This window comes from Dunckerocampus dactyliophorus, chromosome 5 (genome assembly GCF_027744805.1).
Source record: "Dunckerocampus dactyliophorus isolate RoL2022-P2 chromosome 5, RoL_Ddac_1.1, whole genome shotgun sequence".
NCBI classification, from domain to species: Eukaryota; Metazoa; Chordata; class Actinopteri; order Syngnathiformes; family Syngnathidae; genus Dunckerocampus; species Dunckerocampus dactyliophorus.
Genome location: NC_072823.1, coordinates 13,807,132 through 13,826,023, shown reverse-complemented (window position 1 = coordinate 13,826,023; position 18,892 = coordinate 13,807,132). Strand labels below are relative to the sequence as shown.

Sequence of the window (18,892 nt, the reverse complement as noted above, 5' to 3'; positions counted from 1 at the left end):
CATCAAGCCAAGATATCAGCATGTGCGTGGCAAATTGGGCGCCTTCTACAGGCGGAATACTCGCACCCCCATGCTGCTCAGACTTCATCAAATGTTCACCACATGACATGGATCAAACCAAAAGTAAGCGGGAGAGGGTGCTGGGGGGGTGTTGACTTCACCACTGGGTCTCACCACTCAGGTTAATTATTTGACTACTAAAATGTGAACTAAAAAGGAGGGAATAGGGAATTATGAGTCAATATGAGTTGACGTGGTGACTGTGGGAGATGATGTGTCGTTAATTTGTGTCAAGAAAACATTGAAAGGAGGAAGTCAAAGCTGTCAGTGGCACAATGTACACCACATTATGGCATGTGGTGTACATGCTTATTTATGTGATCAAATACGCTAATGTTACTTGGTGGCTATAGGTTAACTGTGGTGCATGTGTTTTCTTGTCTGAGGTTTTTAATTGTGTAAATATGGATGTAAATCAAATACAATTCAATTCAATTCATGGTGTGGGGCTGCCAGTTGGCGACCATCTCGATTTTACTTGGGTCGGTAGCAACACCTTCGTCAGAAATCATGTGCCCTAGGTACCGCACTTCCTTTTGAAAGAAGGCACATTTTGAAAGCTCCAGCTTTAGGCCTTCATGCTGCAACCACCCCAGCACCACTTCCAGTCTGTTTAAATGCTGCTCAACTGTGGAAGAAAACACCACAATATCATCAAGATATAAAAGCAAAGATTGGGCTACGGGCGTTGCAGAGGCCAAAGGGCATGTGCTTCCACTCAAACAGGCTAAAGGGGGTGCAAATCTTTGTTTTGGGCCGATCCTTTTCAGTGACTGGGACCTGGTTATACCCACTGGCTATATACAATGTGGAAAGCCAGTGTGCATCTGAACAGGGATGGCATCCTTTCTGGTTTAACTGTTCAATTGTCTATAGTCAATGACCATGCAGAGACTACCATCTTTTTTTTTAACAAGCACTATGCGGAAGGGGGAAGGGGCTGCTACTTTCTGTAATTACCTGTGCCCACAGCAGCTGGTTAATATGTTCTTTAACATCCTCTTAATCAGATGGTGGGATGTGCCTATAGCGCTGCTGGACAAAGACATCATCCAACAAGGGAATCAATCTCATGAGAAATTAAATTGGTGCAACCTAGGTCACCCTCATGTGCAGAATAGACAGGAGCATATTTATTAAAGAATGGCCCTTACCTTTGCCTGCTCTTTGGGAAGCAATGGTGAAATGTTCATGGCATAGATTAGAAAGTCCACCAAGTCACATGAAAATCATTTCGCTCCTCTGCACGCAATACAGAGAGCAGACGAGAAATTATAAATATGTAGAGACAGAAATAACATGCTGTTAACACTATTTCCTTTTTGTAATAAAAGGACAAGGACTGTTCTTTATGAAAGGTATTCAATTATTTCTGTTGAAGAAAATAAAATTTAAGTAAATTTAATTTGACCTTCTCAGGGACCCCTAATGTGACGTAAAACACTACTTTCTGTATGTTATATTCAATACAGGACGCAGATTGACTTTTGAAATGAGGCTTATATTACTGTTTTGGAGTAAATTCTTGTGTGTGCCTAGTGGTCTTTATCTGCAAATATTAATTTACAATTGTTTAAATTTGCTGGATTAAATACGACATGAGTCCTCCACGTCCAGTACAAAATTGGTAATTCAATAATAAAAATAAATGTAGACACAAACAATAAAATTTGTACGCATTTTAGGTAGCCTAAATTATTTTAGCTGCAGCTATTGCAGAAGGGGCTTTCAAACGGATCGTGAGCTTTTCACGACAGTGTGGCGAATCAACTGACAGCAGTCATTTACGGCCAATGGAAACAAACTGGAGGTTGGAGTTTTGTTTACTCGCGTGGGTAAGACGTTCATGTCTTCACATTTATTTTATTCATTTGAAGTTAGTTATGTTTTCTTCTTATGTTTCATGTTAATAGCAATGCTGTCATGCGTTTGATAACTTCACGAATCTTCTTTTTCAAGTGTTAGCTCAATAGCCAATAAGTAGTTAGCTTGCTGTAGTTAGCGCTTCCAACGTGGAGAAGTACAATCTGTCATGGTGTTCCAACATAATTGTACTTTTTGTATATATGTATAAAGCTCATGACTGATAGTAAGTTACGAACATGCCTGTCAGGGGGCTAACAGTTACGGGCAGCATGGACAGGGAGATGAGGAAGACCAGTCAGTCCCACGGCTCTCGAACAAGACTCCTCTCCACGGAAGGACGGTCAGGACTGTCAGTGGTGGCGGGGGACACACCGTGGTTCTCACCGGTACGTCACAGTTGTTTTAAAAATAGTTTACTAAACCTTCTCCCTGCCTACAAATGCGTTCAGCTCGGTGTGACGTTGTTTCAATGGCAGGGCTTCACCTCCCGGCCAAGCTAAATACTGCATGGTAGCTGTTTGAGGAATCACGTAAGCTAACCAAGCAACACGATACAGTGAAAAACTCCACACACAAATGAGACATAACTTGCATTATACTTTATGAGTAACACTTTACAAGTGTTTTATGTACTGATAATAATAGCAGGAGTGACCTCCTGATGGCCAAGTGAGCCTGCATCAAACTATTGCATTGCCCCTGTTGTTAGTTATAAATGCTAGTACATCATAGCTAAACTGAATTTCCAGGGGACAGTTGACATATAGACAAATTGCTGTACCTTCGATCTCGAGAAACCGCACCTGGAGTGACCTCTCCAGTGTGCTGAGCTAGGGTGGGAAGGTGTGGGAGGTAAGTTGGTTCCCATGCAACATGTCTCCCCTCTCCACGTCAAAGGAATGATCCACTGGAAAGGCAGGTTCCAGTGACGTCGGGATTCCGGCTCCATGCTATTTGCCCATAGCCGATTTTTACGTCACTCTGTGGAGTTTGCATGTTCTCCCTGCGCTTGTGTGGGCTTTCTCCGGTTACTCCGGATTCCTCCCACGTTCCCAAAACGTGTGTTGGGTTAATTGGAGACTAGTCAAAATTGTCCATGGATGTGAATGTAAGTATGAATGGTTGTTTTTATATACCGGGGTCGGCAACCTTTAGTATCAAAAGAGCCATTTGGGCCAGTTTCATCAAATTAAAGCCCACTTGGAGTCACAAAACCTATTTGACCACTAAATTGAAGGTAACGCTACATAAGCATATTGTCACATTTCTTTAATGTCTTCCTTGCGGAGATCAACCGGATCTCAGATCAACCTTCACAATAAAAGTGTTGTAACACATCGATTAGGTCCATTTCCAGTACCACTCTCCATGTTGCTTCAGTTGCCATTGTTCCTTAGCGACAAAGGAAACTAGCAAGCGAAATAGTTTCTCACCAAATTGACTCACCAGAAAACACTGCTCCTAGCACTTAGTGGAGAAGCGCTAGGGGCCCTATACGTATGTGCCCTGTGATTGTCGGTGACCAGTTCAGGCTTGCCTCCATAACAGGCTCCAGCTCACTCATGACTCTAATGAGGATAAGTAGTATAGAAAAGGAATGAATGGATAAATGAGATGTTTTATTACGACATTATTATCTGCAGATGATGGAGAGGCGTTTGCATGTGGGCAAAATCACAGAGGCCAGCTGGGACTCGGCCACACTGCCAACTGCTCAACACTTCAGCACTGCTCGGGCCTGAATCAGAGGGTCACAAATGTTGCCTGCGGATGGGATTTTACTCTTCTTCTCACTGGTGATTAACATTTACCATTTTACCCGAGACACACTGGACTCCTTTTCACTCGTTTTTTTAGTCTTCTGGGTACCACACACATCGCCTCAACTCCATTCATTTTCAATGGAACCTGCGCGATAGGGCGATTATTCTTGCATGTGAAAGTTTGTACTTGTGCATGTCATGCGACGCGGTCCCAGAAAGTTGAAAAATGTAAAACTTTTCATCACTGTTGCCTAGACGAGGAACAGTCAGAGGGAGTTTCATTGCTCGACCAATGAGCAGACAGGATGCTAATCAGTACGCTGTAGTTGCCGCGTCAGATTTCCCGGAGCTATTTGACATTTCTTAAAAAAAAAAAAAAAAAAAGAATATAGCAATATAAAGAAAAAAGCAGCGGCTTGGGAACTCATTGGCCCCAGAGTAAACATATCTGGTAAGTTTACATTAATTTACATGGAAATTTATGTAAGTTTATCTTCAATACTAGCAACATCCGGTACTCAAATGTCCGTAATTTAAGCAAGCACTAAAAATTCACAGTAACATACTGATAAAATAGGAGCCCTTGTCATAACAGACCTGCCAACATATATCTATTTTTTTTTAGTAAAAAAAAATGTAAAACAAATGAGATGTTTTTTCAATATTGTGCCTTTTGTAATGTGCAGTGGGCCAAGAAAAAACGAGCCACGTGCCGCAAATGGCCTCTGTGCCGCACTTAGGACACATCTGCTTATATGGCAACAATACTTTTTGGTTTGTGTCATAACAAATGTGCAACATTATCTCATGTTTTTAAACCTTACTGACTAACTCTTAGTGCGCAAGTGCAATTTGTTCCATTTAAGTATGCTCGGAAATCCTACAAGGTACATGTACACTCAAAACGTTAATTCATATAAAATGACATGGTGTCTTTGAACGCAACCCCTCATTGCTCACAATAACATGGTTAAAATGTGATTCAAATGATCTGCAGAGACTAGTGTTAGGCAAATCTTTTAGCTTGATTTGAATTTTCAGTTCATTTGGAGCTGATACACATATATGTATAATTGTCATATTTCTCACACAGTTGCAAATGGTTATTAATCATGATTAATTAATTTGAAAATCATGTCATTAATTTGATTCCAATTTTTATTACTAGTATAAATGTACTGTTCTTTTTTCACACAGATTTTGGTAAATTGTTAGCCTGTGGCTCCAATGTGTTTGGACAACTCGGTATTGGTCCGACGGCGACACACTCTGCAGAGCTGGTGCTTGTTGAGGTGAGACATAATGAATGCAGCACAATTAAGTTTATCTGTAGCTCAACAGTAAGCTTTATTTTGTGCTTGCAAAACAACCTTTCGCCTTTTGCTTTTCTGCTTATTTTTCTGTTTTGTTTATTTATTTCTTATATATGTTATAACGCAATGCAGTTATCAAAACTGAAGGTTTCTATCTTGTAAAGGCACTATATATCATTGTATTGGTTAATTAGGTTGTGTGGGTGTCCATTACGTCATAACCTTTAAGTATAATGGTGTTTATTTTTTGTTATCAGGGTCTAAAGGAGCGTGTGGTAAGTGTAGCAGCAGGCCTCAGGCACTCAATTGCTGTCACAGGTATGTACTGTGTACGCTGGAAATAGCTTCTCGTATTTTCAGTTGGCAAAGTAAAAGCAACCTCATCCTCTATTCTGCTTCCAGACTCAAGATGTGTTTACCAGTGGGGGACAGGTCTCTGTAATCTTGCCAAGAGAGCACTCAGTCCAGACCCTGTTCCACCACACCTCAACACCAAGGTTCCTTCACTGGTGCCAGGTTAGTGCAACTTTATTTTGACATACTGTATGAATGGGCGATGCTGATTAACTGAATTGTTTGGCTGTGTTACAGGGATGGATCAGAAGATACCACGCTCTGTCATTGCAGGCTCAGCTCACTGTGTGTGCCTTACAGGTGTCACTTGTAGCATGTTGCACAAAGCACATATTCCAAGTATTCACAAATGGCACAAGAAAAATGTCACAAAGGCTTCCAAGCTACGATCGGGTGAATAATTAACAGATACCTTCAAAGTACATAAAATATCTAATGCCATCCATTTTCTATGCCGCTTCTCCTCATTAGTGTCGCGGGGGTATGCTGGAGCCTATCCCAGCTGACTTCTGGCAACACCCTGGACTGGCCGCTATATAGACAAACAACCATTCACACTTACATTCATACATATGGACAATTTAGAGTCGCCAATTAACCTAACGTGCAATTTTTTGGAATGTGGGAGGAAACTGGATTACCCAGAGAAAACCCACGCATGCACGGGGAGAACATGCAACCTCCACACAGAAATGCACAACGGAGATTCGAACCCGATCGCCTGACTGCGACTGTGTGGCCAACATGCTAACCACTAGGCCACCGTGCAGTGGTCACTAAATGCACCTCTAATGCATTTGAAATATTTTTCCACACACAAGGCCTCCTAGTTTGTGCTTATGAGTTGTCATGCGCAGCAATGTCATACATCTTCTCTTAATTCTGTCCTGTAATTAGTGGATCAGTGGCTCCTGATTACTGCTCTGCCTCTGCCAGATGAAGACTAATGGTGCTCCTGTCGTGTTGTTATGTGCAGGAGATGGTGATTTATTTTTGTGGGGAAGCAACAAACACGGCCAGATCACTACCACAGAGCCTTTCTTGTCCACTCCAACTCAGCTGAAGCGCTCACTATTTGGTGGAGAGAAAGTTGTCAATGTGTGGAGTGGCTGGACTCACCTTGTTGCCCAAACGGGTAAAAACACTTCAACCTGTCTGTGCCTGTCACATCTGCCATAAATGACCAAAGTAACCTCTTTGCAGAGAGTGGGAGAGTGTTCACATGGGGTAGAGGGGATTATGGACAGCTGGGCCGACCACTGACAAGTGCTCTGAATCATGAGCATAAGTTTGCAGATGGTGAAAGCCAGCCTTACCTCCCTGCAGAGGTTAAAAGCCTCTGTGGAGCAACACAGGTGAGACTAATTTAATAGTAGTAAGAAGGACAGGATTACATGTCGGGGTAATTCTGGCTACTGTCGACCTTAAAGTAGTTTTAATCTTGTGTTACCTTGTAATTCCAGCAGGAGGAGCTACTCACCCATCAATTCAAAAAAGAAAGCACGTTATTTACTATGAGGAGCACCACAGTTCACCTAGTGAGAGTGAGGCTCCTTCATGAAACACATCATTATATGTGCAATAAAGAAGCATACACCATTTTCATGATCACCCACGAGGGATAGAACCATTAATATCATACCTAGTCAAGAGGTTTCTTCTCCCATCAGAACCATTCTGTGGAATTATCAAAGGACTGCAGCACTTAACCTATAGTCTATATGGTGGCTGTATGAAAGGAGATGGTTGCTAATAAAGCAGATGTCAGGGACGGCCAAGGTCGAGCTGCAGATCATTCTTATCCAACATGCGGCAGTCTTTGCTGCAGCAGTGGCATATGTCAACGTGCCTTCACCTTGCGTGCGTAAAGCTAAAGGTGAAGATGGATTTGCTGAGTGGACAATGAATCTCCTTGCCTACTCAGCCTGTAGTCTCTCAGGCCCTGAACTGTGTGCGTGCACACCACAGAGTCAATGTTTAGTTAGCTGTCATGTTTTTATGAGGCATATGAGCATAACGGGTAGAGCAAATAATAACCTGTCATTGGGCTCAGGTGCCACTTTTGTATGCTGAAACTGAAAAGGAAAGTAAGCAGTCAGCCCTATTAGAGAAGATGTATCTACATTATACTTTTATTGCAACAGGAGAAAGCTATAGCAAAGCACTTAGAGATCTCTATGCTTGAGATTTATATATTGCTGGTATGTGTCCGTTCCAGTTTCTGCAGTGATTATGAGTGGTGGAAAAAATCCAAAGTAAAATGTTATTACACTGAAAGGAGGGGGGAAAAAAAGTTGGTCTGCAAAGGCAGTGTGCACACTTGTCCTGATGATGAACTCCACTTGCAGCCCAGCAGCTGTTTTTTTTTCACCAATTTATAACCTTTTAGAGGTGAAGTCATCAACAAATACGTTTGCTGTGCTTTTGGTGAGGACAGGTTTAGTGTAGGCCAGTTGTCACCAACTTTTGAGACCAAGATCCTTGGTCTCAGCCACGAACCTGCATGAGATCTACCCCTCCCCCCCAAACAAGCGGGATATACAGTGTATATGTATGTATGTGTGTGTATATATATACTGTGTATATATATATATATATATATATATATATATATATGCTTTGTGTTGTTATTGTTTGTTGCTTTCAACATTTCAGCTTTTTCTCGTTGTGCCTTTTGCCGTATTTTAATCATTTTTGCTGTTTTTTTATTTTGTTTCTGCAGTAATGCAATGACAAATGAGTCACGAGCTACAGATGGCACCTGAGCCGTACTTTGGGCACCCCTATACTCCTACTTTTGTGGCTCTTCGTCGGGTTTGGCTTGTGTCGTCGGCTTCATGAGCAAACCACAACTATTTGGCTTGTTGGCTCAGTGTAGTGGAGGAGCGATGCAGATTGAGGAGAGAGGGGCTGGTCAATGCGCTACAACAGTCAGCCCTTAATGAGCAGCTCCTTGCTGGGGCTCGCGGGTTGCTGCCAGGATAGCGGCGAGGCGTACAGGCATGTTCAGTGGACAAAATGCGTGCCCGTTGGTCACAATTTTTTTAAAATGTTCTCGATTGACCGGCAAAGTCCCAAAGATCGACTAGTAGCTCCCGATCAACAGGTTAGCGGCCCCTGGAATAGGCCAACAGCATGAATTCTAAAGTGTTTTTTTTTTCCTCTGCAGATTGCATGTGGATCTGAGCATAATCTCGCCATTGTTGGTAAGTGGTCGTCCTTTAAGATACATTTCCTATAAGAAAAATTGCATTTTATTTCAGTAATACCAAAATTCAAGATAGATAACCACAACTGTACTAGAAATACCAAATTAGTTAAAGCTGCGAGCAGCGTTTCTTGCATTTCCTCGCATCCCCACACAACTCGGCGGGCACACGGACACAGTACTCAATGCCAGTATCCCAAGTTTGAAAAAAATTGTGGTGTCTTGAGCAGATAGGGGGCAACCATCTGAGTTGTCACAGTCACTAAATGGAGGGTGACCTAACCCACAATAAAAAAAATTTCAGGAGCACGTGAAAGGGAGTTACGATAGTTGTAATTTTCAACCAGCAGTGGGTGGCACTGGTACAAGGTGACCATGTGGTCATGTCCTGTCCAATGCCCCAACCCACCATAAAAAATGTTGGGAAGATCGGACCATGTAGAAGGTAGTTACAGTAGTACATTTCCACCAGTTGGTAGTACTATTGGAGTCAATATCAAAACGTAGTCATGATCAGACCCCAACCCTTAACCGTCATGTCAGTTTTGAAGGAGATCTGATCATATGAAGTGAGGTTATGGCTGTCTGATGGTTAGGAGCAGTCTTCGCCGCTAGTCAATGAAACATCATGCTTCATATCATCAATCTTTGATTCAATAAATTGACTCAGAGAGTGGGCTTTTGTATAAGACATGTCTTTAGTTGTCAGCTGGGATAGGCTCCAGCATACCCCCGTGACCCTAACGAGGAGAAGCGGCATAGAAAATGGATGGATGGATGGATTTGTTTAGTTGTCACTTCCTGTTGCCAAGTGACATATGGATATCTTCAGGCGTCATCTACATCATACACACCAATTATTGTAGAAGTCTGACATTGTGGAGTGGATTTGACTTTTGTGTTGCTTGACGAGTCTCCAAAGCTCCGCCCAGATTCTATAGGCTAAAGGGATAGTTCGGATTTTTTGACATGAAGTTGTATGACATCCCCATCAGCAGTGTAGTGCATCACAGTGACTTATCCCCACTTTGTCTTGTGAGCGGAGTTCTGGTCCGATTTCGGTGAGGAGGAACGTAGTTCCGGTTAGTTGCTGGGGTCACTTAAGCAAAGAGTTTGGCTTCTCAAAACAATATGCATTCAAAAGAGTAAAACATTTGCATCACAAAACCGTTGCTGTCAAAAAAGCCAGACCTCTCAGTCGCTCTGCGTTATTTTCTCTTCGTTCGTATCACTAGGCGCCTCGCCTTTCCGTTGTTGTGTATGTTCCACAGCGGATGGAGACTGTTGCGACGCGAGAGTCTCACGTTGTAACAGGCTCCATCTGCGCATGTTAACACTTGGAACACACACACAGCAATGGACCGGCGAGAGTGTGTAGTGATATGAACGGAGAGAAAATAACGCTGAGTGACTGAGAGGTCTGGCTTTTTTGTCAGCAACGGTTTTGTGATGCAAATGTATTACTCTTTTGAATGCTGAAGCAGATTCACGAAGAGAGCTACGCATGGCTTCAAGGTGTTGTCTTAATCATATGTACCAATTATGATTCGCACCTCTATCGCTGGTGCTCGGGCCCTAATAAAAACGTGCGAGGAAATACACATAAATGAGACTGTTCCTTTCCACACATTACTGGGGAATTGTCCAGTATATTACAGTAAAAACATCAGTATGAAATCGTTATCCCTCTGGTGGCTTCAAAAGATTTCTGAGGTCAACTCATCACTCTGTGGCCTTTGCAGAAGGAAGTAATTACAGCTTGCTAAGTTGGGGGGGGGGAATCACTGACAGATGCAATTATGCTAACAGGCCTGTAAATGAGCTGAATTAGCCACACACAGATTTACTGTCTGGTTTTTCCAGTTGAATGTTTTGGAGAGCAGTGTCTCTTTTAAATCCGAGCAAGACCAATAACACTGTCATGAATTCCTGGACGAGAACCGACAAACACTTTTTGAGCATTTGCACTTCCCCATCAAAGCTCCTTTTCTTCCATGCCAACTTGCAAGGTTAAACAAAAAATAGAATTAAACATTTTCTCACATTAAAGTTTGAAAACTGGCCCAGTTTTTACATCAGCATGATTATAAATACTTCAGAGGAAGATGAAACAAAAGCAGATGCAGGTGCATCTATAAACTTAATTGTGGACCTGTCATGAACAGGGACGCTCTGTCATACTCTATCATACTGTCACTTCTCACAAATCTCAAGAGGATGAGAAGGCAAGAACAAGCAAAGGGAGGGCACAAGTGAACCTTGTGCAGTTCCTCAGCTGTGCTTCCCTTGTTTCCTCCTGCTGTGCTTAGCACGGCGGCAGTGGCGGCGGCAGGAGCAATGAAATAGCAAAACAGGATTGGAAGCAGAGACCTGAGTGCTGCTATTTCTGGTGCTGAAGTAGGTCAGGCGGAACGGCACCAAGAGCACTGCATGCTGCTTATGATATCTGTTGCCTGCGCTACCTCTGCACACTTGCACCTGAGGAAGTGCTCCTCACCCTTATGGTTGGTGGTCAGATGGATGGGAGCAGCTCTGAATGTGCTGCTCATCCATCTGAAAAGAGATTTGTATTCATGACAAAGCAGTTTTGACGTTCTCACGCCTAATAATGTATGACAAGTCACAACAGCAGTTGCGTTAATTATTTGTGACATTTTAAGCAATCGATTATGAAGCCATTAAAAACAGGATGTGTTTGCAAGGAAATGGCTTTTGGTTTTAGCGTCTTGATTTCAATTCCTTTTTTGTTGTGCAGAAAGTGCAGCACTTTGTTGCCATGGAAACACTGATGTGCGGTATACTCCTGTCAGTGAGACCATGAATAAAGCACAGTGGCCAAATAAGGCACTCTCTCCCCTGGTGAACATAATGCTTCAAAACAGGAAATTCACTTATAGATTAGCACTGGCATGTTACTGAATCCATCATTTTGAAGGCTTTGTTGCTTGTTTGTAATGCCTTCACCATTGCTGGCAGAGTGTTGCACTGACATAAGCTTGCTGGCATGACATCTTGGTCTCCTCACTAGCAAAAGCATATGTTTCGGTATCTGCGTCCAAATCTTTAATACCGCACATTGCCAGAGCCCAGAGAAGAAGAGTCTCAATGAAATGGATGGAAAGACAAAGCATGAAAGACACACAACAGCCAGATAGGGAAAGCTTGAGGATGTGTTACCCTTGAGAAAGCAAGCTGCTTCTGTTGCCATGGTAACGGAGCCTGTTAGGTAACTGTGTTGCCATGGCACGTGTCTCCTCGGTGATGCAGCCCTGACCACACCCACAAACAAGCTCTCCAGCTGTGAAGAGCAGGGAAGCTTTATTGCTGGCTGCCTGTCAATGTTCGTGTGTGCGTTTTCTGATGTTCTTTCTTCTTTGCAACATACTCACCACCCCAGGCTGCTAATTTTAGCTCACACGTTAAGGAGAGGGCTTCGCAGTGCTGTGTTCTCTCGGCTCCACTGACCCATGATCCCTCTCCTCATCAGGGGGGCGTCTGCTTTCCTGGGGCTGGAACGAGCACGGAATGAACGGAGACGGTTCACTGGCCGACGTCTTGGAGCCGCAGCTCCTTCCCGGTCTCACACCTTTTCTGATTGGGTGCGGGGCAGGACATTCTATGGCGGTGTGCGCAGGGAAGACGTCTAAAGACCACTGCTAAAATGCACACATTCCACTTACATTGGAGACAGCATGCAACTAAGACCTGAATTCCTAAAATGTAATTATCATATGAATGAACACACATTTGACTGAATTGCCTTTCTGCTTACCACCCCATTGACGTGCATATGCAACAACTTTCACCTTCCTATGCTCCACAGTATCTTCTTTTGGTAGTTAAATGCCTAAAGCGCGTGTATGTCATAAATACCTAGACGTGTGGATGTGACTTATGTCCGGTGTGGAGAGAGGCCATCATTTCTGTGGCCTGCTCATCACTTTGCTATAATGGCGGGCGATATCTTTACAGGACATGGTCATTCCTACACCTCCCGCCATGTTGGCCCACCTGAATGAATGAAGACGTTAAGGCTGCTGCTACAACTCTCCATCTTCCCATGTCAGCGTTTTTATTGCTGTGATCTTGAACGTTGGGAGGCGCTGATGCCCATACTTCATAGCACGTATCTGTGTCACAGTGATTTACTGATTACACATAAATATATTTTTACCATAACTTGTGTCACATGTACTCAGAGAATGTCATGTTGGCACCTCTGTTCTATACACTCAATTAATTCCCGACCCATCTTCCTTATTTTATGAGCTGTGTAGGCACCTGCAGTGCAGTACCTGGGCAACATGTGCAGGTCAAGGGCAATGGGAGGCATCAGCACAGCTTATGGTTAATGCTTGAATTATATTTACCTTATTTATTCCTGTTTTATTTAAACCCCATTTAGGCAATTGTAACATACTTTTCATAACATATGCACTAATGATTGTTAAATGAAAGTGTTTTTACCAAGAAAAATAAACAACTTCTTGAAAATGATCATCTCTGTGTTTGTTAAATTTTATTTAGCACTATTTATTGTACAGGTCTGAACTGTATTGTTCAGAAAAGACACCAAAAATCCCTAACCAACAAACCAATCAAAAGTACCACCGAACACCCGACTAAGAGAACTAGCCACAAAATGGACAGTACGTGTTCAAAACACACACTCACTCACTCTTAAATCTAACTAAAAGTCATACATTAGTTGCCTGTCATGTATTATACCTGTTTTAATGAGTCTTTTAGAATATTTTATATCGTGTCAGACTAACTAGCACACAGCTCCCAGTGGTTGGTTGGCAGTGGGTTTGCAGTTGTTTGTTAAAAAGTTGGTCCCTTTTACACAAACTCTTCCACACAGTCAAAGCTGCACTTTGAACATGGCTATCATGGTTGTTATTAGTCATAATGCTCAGTGACTGCCTTTCCGTTTTGAACCACGCTGAGGTTCTTTAACACTGGATGTAAAATCAACATCCTGTAAAATGCCACATTTTTGGGTGACAAAAAAATACAACAGCGTTGCAATTTTGACTTTTAATTACTGCTACAATTCAATTACTTACTTAATTGATTACTTAATTGAAAAACTATATGCAATTATGAAACACATTTCTTTTTATATAAAAAAAAGCTTTCACCAAAAGTACTCCATTTGAAGGCAGTGTAATTTCAATGTATTATTTAAAGTGGGTGCACTCAAACTTCCACATTTTAAGCTTTATGATTAACTGTATTTTTCAACAGTCATTGTATTTTTTTTCCTGTAACGGTTGAGAGATTTTTTTTGTGTGTATTGGTTGTTTTAAGATAAAAACCTGGCATTTTGCTGGGTTTGTCGACTTACGCATATCAACTATATTTTTGTGCACTCACTGTGCTGCTGCTTGTCCATTGAAGACAGTTTTGGAATCTTGGAACATTTGGGATTTCTACAGTGGCACCTGTGTTTTCATACGCCCTGGTTTTCAACAAAAAATATCGGCACAAATATTTGTGTTTTCGTGCACTCGATCTCGGTTATCCTATGGCCAACAGTGCGCAAACAAAGCATCCACGCATTGGTGACCCAGTATCTGTGAAGAATACATCGTGCTTCTTTTGGAAATGGGACACTAGAAAGATTCCAGTCATGGAATCGTTTACTCATCGTTATTATTTGTGTGTGGGTGCTGTATTTGTTCAAATAACGCAATCAGAAAGACGAACACCTGTTTTTATGAGTATTAGAGGAATCTGTGTTTTTAAAAATTAATTACGGCTACTTAAAAAGTTTCAAGTGTCAGAACTTTGACGGAGAAGACGACTAACACTTTAAATTGAAGAAAGAAGTAGCAAAGTACAAAGGTAGTGTGTTACTATAGGATTGTAATGTTAACGTTCCTTAGTTAACACAGGTTGCAGGGGGGATGGTTTAACGGAGACACATCCTAGAAAGTGTAGTGACTGTACCTGCGGCTGAAGTTTACAATAAATAATAAGTAGTAAGTAAGTAATAAGTGAGCTAGTATACAGCTCTAATCGTCCACTCTTTAATATTAACTTTGTAACAGACTACAGCGAAACAGCGACTGCGTGGCCCCCTCCTCCTCCCGTCACTCATCTCTGTGTTAGCATGTCTTCAATAAAAAGGTAAAAGTAATGTTAAATGTTCCTGTATCAATTTATATGTAGCCTATTTCGCTTTATTTTCTGCATGTAACACTATAATTATTCTCTTATAAAATGTGTTTTGTGTTAATAGTTTTGAGGGTCTAGAATGGGTTAATTGGATTTACATAATTTTTTATGGGAAAAAATTGATTCGGTTTTCGTCTGGCCTGGAACGGATTAATGACGAAAACAGAGGTTCCACTGTATTTATTTCATTGTCCTGAACTACTGATTTTAGAAATCTGCATAAGAGAGGCACTTGTCCAGGATTGTGTACAGTGTTTTGGCATCAGTAATTTTGCACTGATGGGGATATTAATAATGAAAAATTCTACTCGATTGTCAACTGAAAAAGCATTGCTAAGGGGTACTTAACTGTGGGGGTAATTTAGAAAAAAATAAGTCCAGCTACTTAAAATGTGTTAAACACATACCTCATCGACACAAAGTAATAATGGTGTTCAAGTATTTTTTTATGACTGTTTTCTGTGTGACGGGCTAAAAACATCAAAGGAATGTTAAAAGTTCAGGTGCAAAAAAGTGCAAAAGTCTCCAAAGAGGTGAGCATGAGAGTGCAAAGAGTGTTTCCAGCTGTTTGACGTGACAGGGGTAGGCGAAGCAACCTTTTTTTTTCTTATGACACAACACACAAATATTTGATGGTCACTCAAAAACATTGGTACACACAACTTCAGCACACACAAAAAGCATATTTACAGCACCGGCATACACCAAAAATATAGGCACACAAATTACATCACAGTAACCAGTCACAGATACTGAGCTACATAAGGCTTGACAACAAAACGTCCTCAGTGCTACATCTATGCTGATCTAGTGTAGTGATGTACAGGTTGCCACTGTCACACCCATTTAAAAATACTAAATAATACACACAACAATGCTACAGCACTATCAGGTAGGCGATGGGCCATTATGGGTCATACACATAGTGGTTGGCACACCATGGTTCATAACACAAACTGACTCAGTTGGTTCTCTGCTCCGGTGCTGTCGCTGGGTCTCTATAAACATATAAAAAAAAAACAATAACATAAAGAAATTATTACACCAAGTATGTTTTATGTAGGAATTGATGGTGATGGCTGATACCTCTGCAGCGCAGGGAGGTGGAATGAGACTTGAAGGGTAAAGAAAATGTGCTCCGTTAGTCTCTCATGGTAAAGGCAGGTTTACCATGTGTTTTCCCATGCGTATGGCCAAGGCATCAGACAAACATGTATTGTCTGGTTGGACTCGGAGTCTGTTAATAAACATGCCCGGTCATGCGGCCCTTTAGAGGTTGGGGTCCACATTTCATGCGGATATTTTGTCATGCTCTCACCGTCACCGTTATTCCGTTTCCTTTAATACCCATAACACAAGTATAAACACAAAGGAAAGATGTGTATGCATGTGCTGTTGAATAAAAATGGAGTCTAAACGCTCATTGAGTATAAAATTTATTTCATGCAAGGACTTATATTTACATATTTGATTTGAATACTTTTCTGTTGCATAAATGTAAAATACATGCATTTACCTTTCCCCAAGAAGACCCACATCTCATATTGTTTTGTTTTTTTTTTGTCACCTGCATTTCTTCACATCAAATCTTCACAAGTTTTTTTCTGAATATATAACGTCCATTAATCACCACAAGAGACATGACTTGAAATGTAAAACTATTCAGAATGAATATACTCGTACTGTATACTTAAATCTTGTAGAAATTTGTGACATTTCTGATTAGTCAACATAAAATCTGTTAAAGTGCCTTGAAAAAAATTGTGCATAATTATTGGGACAGTATCAATACATGTGTAACAGTAGCAGTATTGATATTTATGAATCTTGAATACAGCCTGTAACTTGATATATATTATATATTTCTTAGTGTGGCCCTTGGTTCATATTTTGTGCTTCGTTATACAAATGTTTTTTTGTCTCTCCGAAAGATTAATCTTAGTCTTTAACAACCAAAAGGCGCAATGACCTTATAAAATGAAGTCACGAGCAGCTTTTAAATGCACTGATGCTACAACAGTGTTGTATTGTGTCAAAAAAGATTTCTTGAACATGACCTCCCCTGATTTGAAGGCACAATTGTTGTAATTCTTGTCTAAACATCTGCATGTTAGCCATAATAGCAGTTGCAGCTGACTACTGTTAAAAAAGCTTCTAACTACTAGTGGATTATAGTTGTTAAAAAATAAAAATATATGTCTTTACCAGCATAAGTTGGCTTCACGCCAACAAGTTCAAGTTAAATGTTTTTTTTTTTAATTGGCCCCAGTCAAATGAATACATGAAAATCTGAATAAATATATGAATTTGGGGAAAGGCAAAGAATGGCAGCTACATAAAAACCTCTGCTGTGACTGAGTCTCTTATAAAGCTGTCTCCAATATGCATAAAAATGGCAAAGCTTAGATGCTTTTGAAAAGAAAATGTTTGTACATATACTGCAATACAGTTAGCTTCTTGTCGAACATAATTTCTCATGCACTTCATGCAAAGGAACAAACACGTTTAGTTCTGTTGACATTAGTTATATTCATCACTAGCATCATAGGAATTGTCATCATCTCCATAGTGCACTGAACATCATCTTGCTGCCCCCCCCCCCTTTTTTTTTTTCCATGTGGCCACTCTAATAACATTGGCTGGTTTGCTCTTTCAGAATGATAACGTCTGTACTTTGCAACATACATAGCAGTTAAGAGGAGGTCCCTTAACAGCTGGCAATGGTACATTTTGGATATGTGTTTTAAATGTCCAGCATATTGTTACATCTTTTGAAAGTTTCTTCTTTCACAGAATTGTCAAAAGCAGATGAGATTAGAAAAGTATGAGATCAAAAGCAACAGAGCAACAGGCAATGAGGTCAACATAGGGAAAAGAGGTGCGGTTAGAACTGTTGTAGAACAGTGCTTTGTCTGAAACTGAGGTGACCCATGCACGAGTGGCATCTCACCAGTGTGACTTCTAGTCTATAGGATATGATGACACCCCCAAGGAGAACACTTGGGAAGTGTTAGAAACAGTTTAGATACAATTTCCCAGGAAAAGGAAAATAAAAATGAGAAAGCAGAAGCAAAGGCAAAACAAAAAAAAAAAGTATCTGACAGGAAATATACGAGGAAGTGGACTGGCCTTCCAATGGCATTGTATCTGCTACTCAACCATGCTACATAATGGATGGGATGGGAGAATGTGAGTGCTGCATTAGACAGGGTGGGCTGCAGGGCAGGGCGGACACTGAGGACACTCCAGAGGCATCCCCGCTCATGCCAGACATGCTGTTAAGGCTCCAAGGCTTTTCATAACCTTCAGTTGAAAAACAGAGAACGTTCTGAGTACACTGCAGCACTGGATCCATGACTGTTTTTTTTTTGTGCTCCTCGTTGGTAATACTACACCTGTTGCTTTCTTGTTTTTGTCTCCAAAGAAACAGGTCAACACAGACTTGAGACACGTCAGATTTCTCCATGCATTGAGTGCATCCGGAGTACAAGAGCATGCACCGGGTGGTACTGGAATGGTTTGGAGTAGAACACTAGAAAACGTAGGCACCTCAGGTCGGGAATGTCATCCTATAGCTAACAGTGGAAAATTCACTGCTACAAAGTCATGTAGCATTCTTGGGAATGTTTTGAACATCTGTGTAAAAGACATTAGAATAATAATAGTTGGACCTGGGCCGCTTAAAAATTCAAATTGTGTTGTGCTCCTTCACCATACTGATAGCACCCATCAGCAAGACACTTCATGCACCATTATGGCCAAGAGCAATGTACTCAAAGTCAGGATCCCATGTAGTAATTATCATTAAAGCACATATACATATATAGTACACACATAGAACATCAATATATTCTTAAGCATGTAAGACAACACATTCTAGATCATATAAATCTTCAAAATAGTTTTTTTCTTACTGGTAAATAAATAGGGGTATTACATTATGCATGGTATCAAAAAATATATTATGTAGATGTAGACAACTATTAGTGACATTTGTGGTGATTGTGCTTGGCCTTAACTTGGAATATGTACAATTCCCGAGGGAATGATTGAAGAGAAGCAGCTGCTGTGAAGATGTGTCGCATTAAGAGGTTTGCAGTTGTGTGTGTTTTTGTGAGTGTGTTCCTGTTGAGGTGTAACACTCT

General features: G+C 41.2%; 2 protein-coding genes across 6 annotated transcripts in view; one reads left to right on the top strand and one right to left on the bottom strand.

Moving 5' to 3' along the window:
• Positions 1–1,836: 1,836 nt before the first annotated feature.
• On the top strand, positions 1,837–13,061 carry sergef (secretion regulating guanine nucleotide exchange factor). 4 transcript variants are annotated; one of them, XR_008570398.1, is made up of 12 exons: positions 1,837–1,895; positions 2,174–2,312; positions 3,570–3,722; positions 4,887–4,981; positions 5,260–5,320; positions 5,405–5,518; positions 5,594–5,749; positions 6,333–6,491; positions 6,560–6,711; positions 8,526–8,562; positions 12,052–12,284; positions 12,537–13,061. XR_008570398.1 is itself a non-coding variant. In XM_054776109.1 (11 exons), the coding sequence occupies exons 1-11, from the start codon at positions 1,854–1,856 to the stop codon at positions 12,222–12,224; spliced, it is 1,188 nt and encodes a 395-aa protein (XP_054632084.1). In that variant the 5' UTR covers positions 1,837–1,853; the 3' UTR covers positions 12,225–13,061. The 4 variants fall into 4 exon arrangements, 3 of the variants coding, with proteins under 3 accessions (XP_054632084.1, XP_054632082.1, XP_054632085.1); XM_054776109.1 differs by having other exon boundaries at positions 5,594–5,656; positions 12,052–13,061; XM_054776107.1 differs by having other exon boundaries at positions 12,052–13,061.
• kcnc1b (potassium voltage-gated channel, Shaw-related subfamily, member 1b) overlaps positions 11,296–18,892 on the bottom strand; it is a 22,950-nt gene continuing 15,353 nt past the window's right edge. The window contains exon 4 of one of the 2 annotated variants that reach the window (XM_054776106.1): positions 11,296–15,745. In XM_054776106.1, coding sequence (XP_054632081.1) covers positions 15,636–15,745 — 110 coding nt within the window. In that variant the 3' untranslated portion in view covers positions 11,296–15,635. Of the gene's footprint in view, positions 15,746–16,170; positions 18,051–18,892 lie in introns of those variants that run through there. The other variant, XM_054776105.1, reaches the window with a different exon arrangement.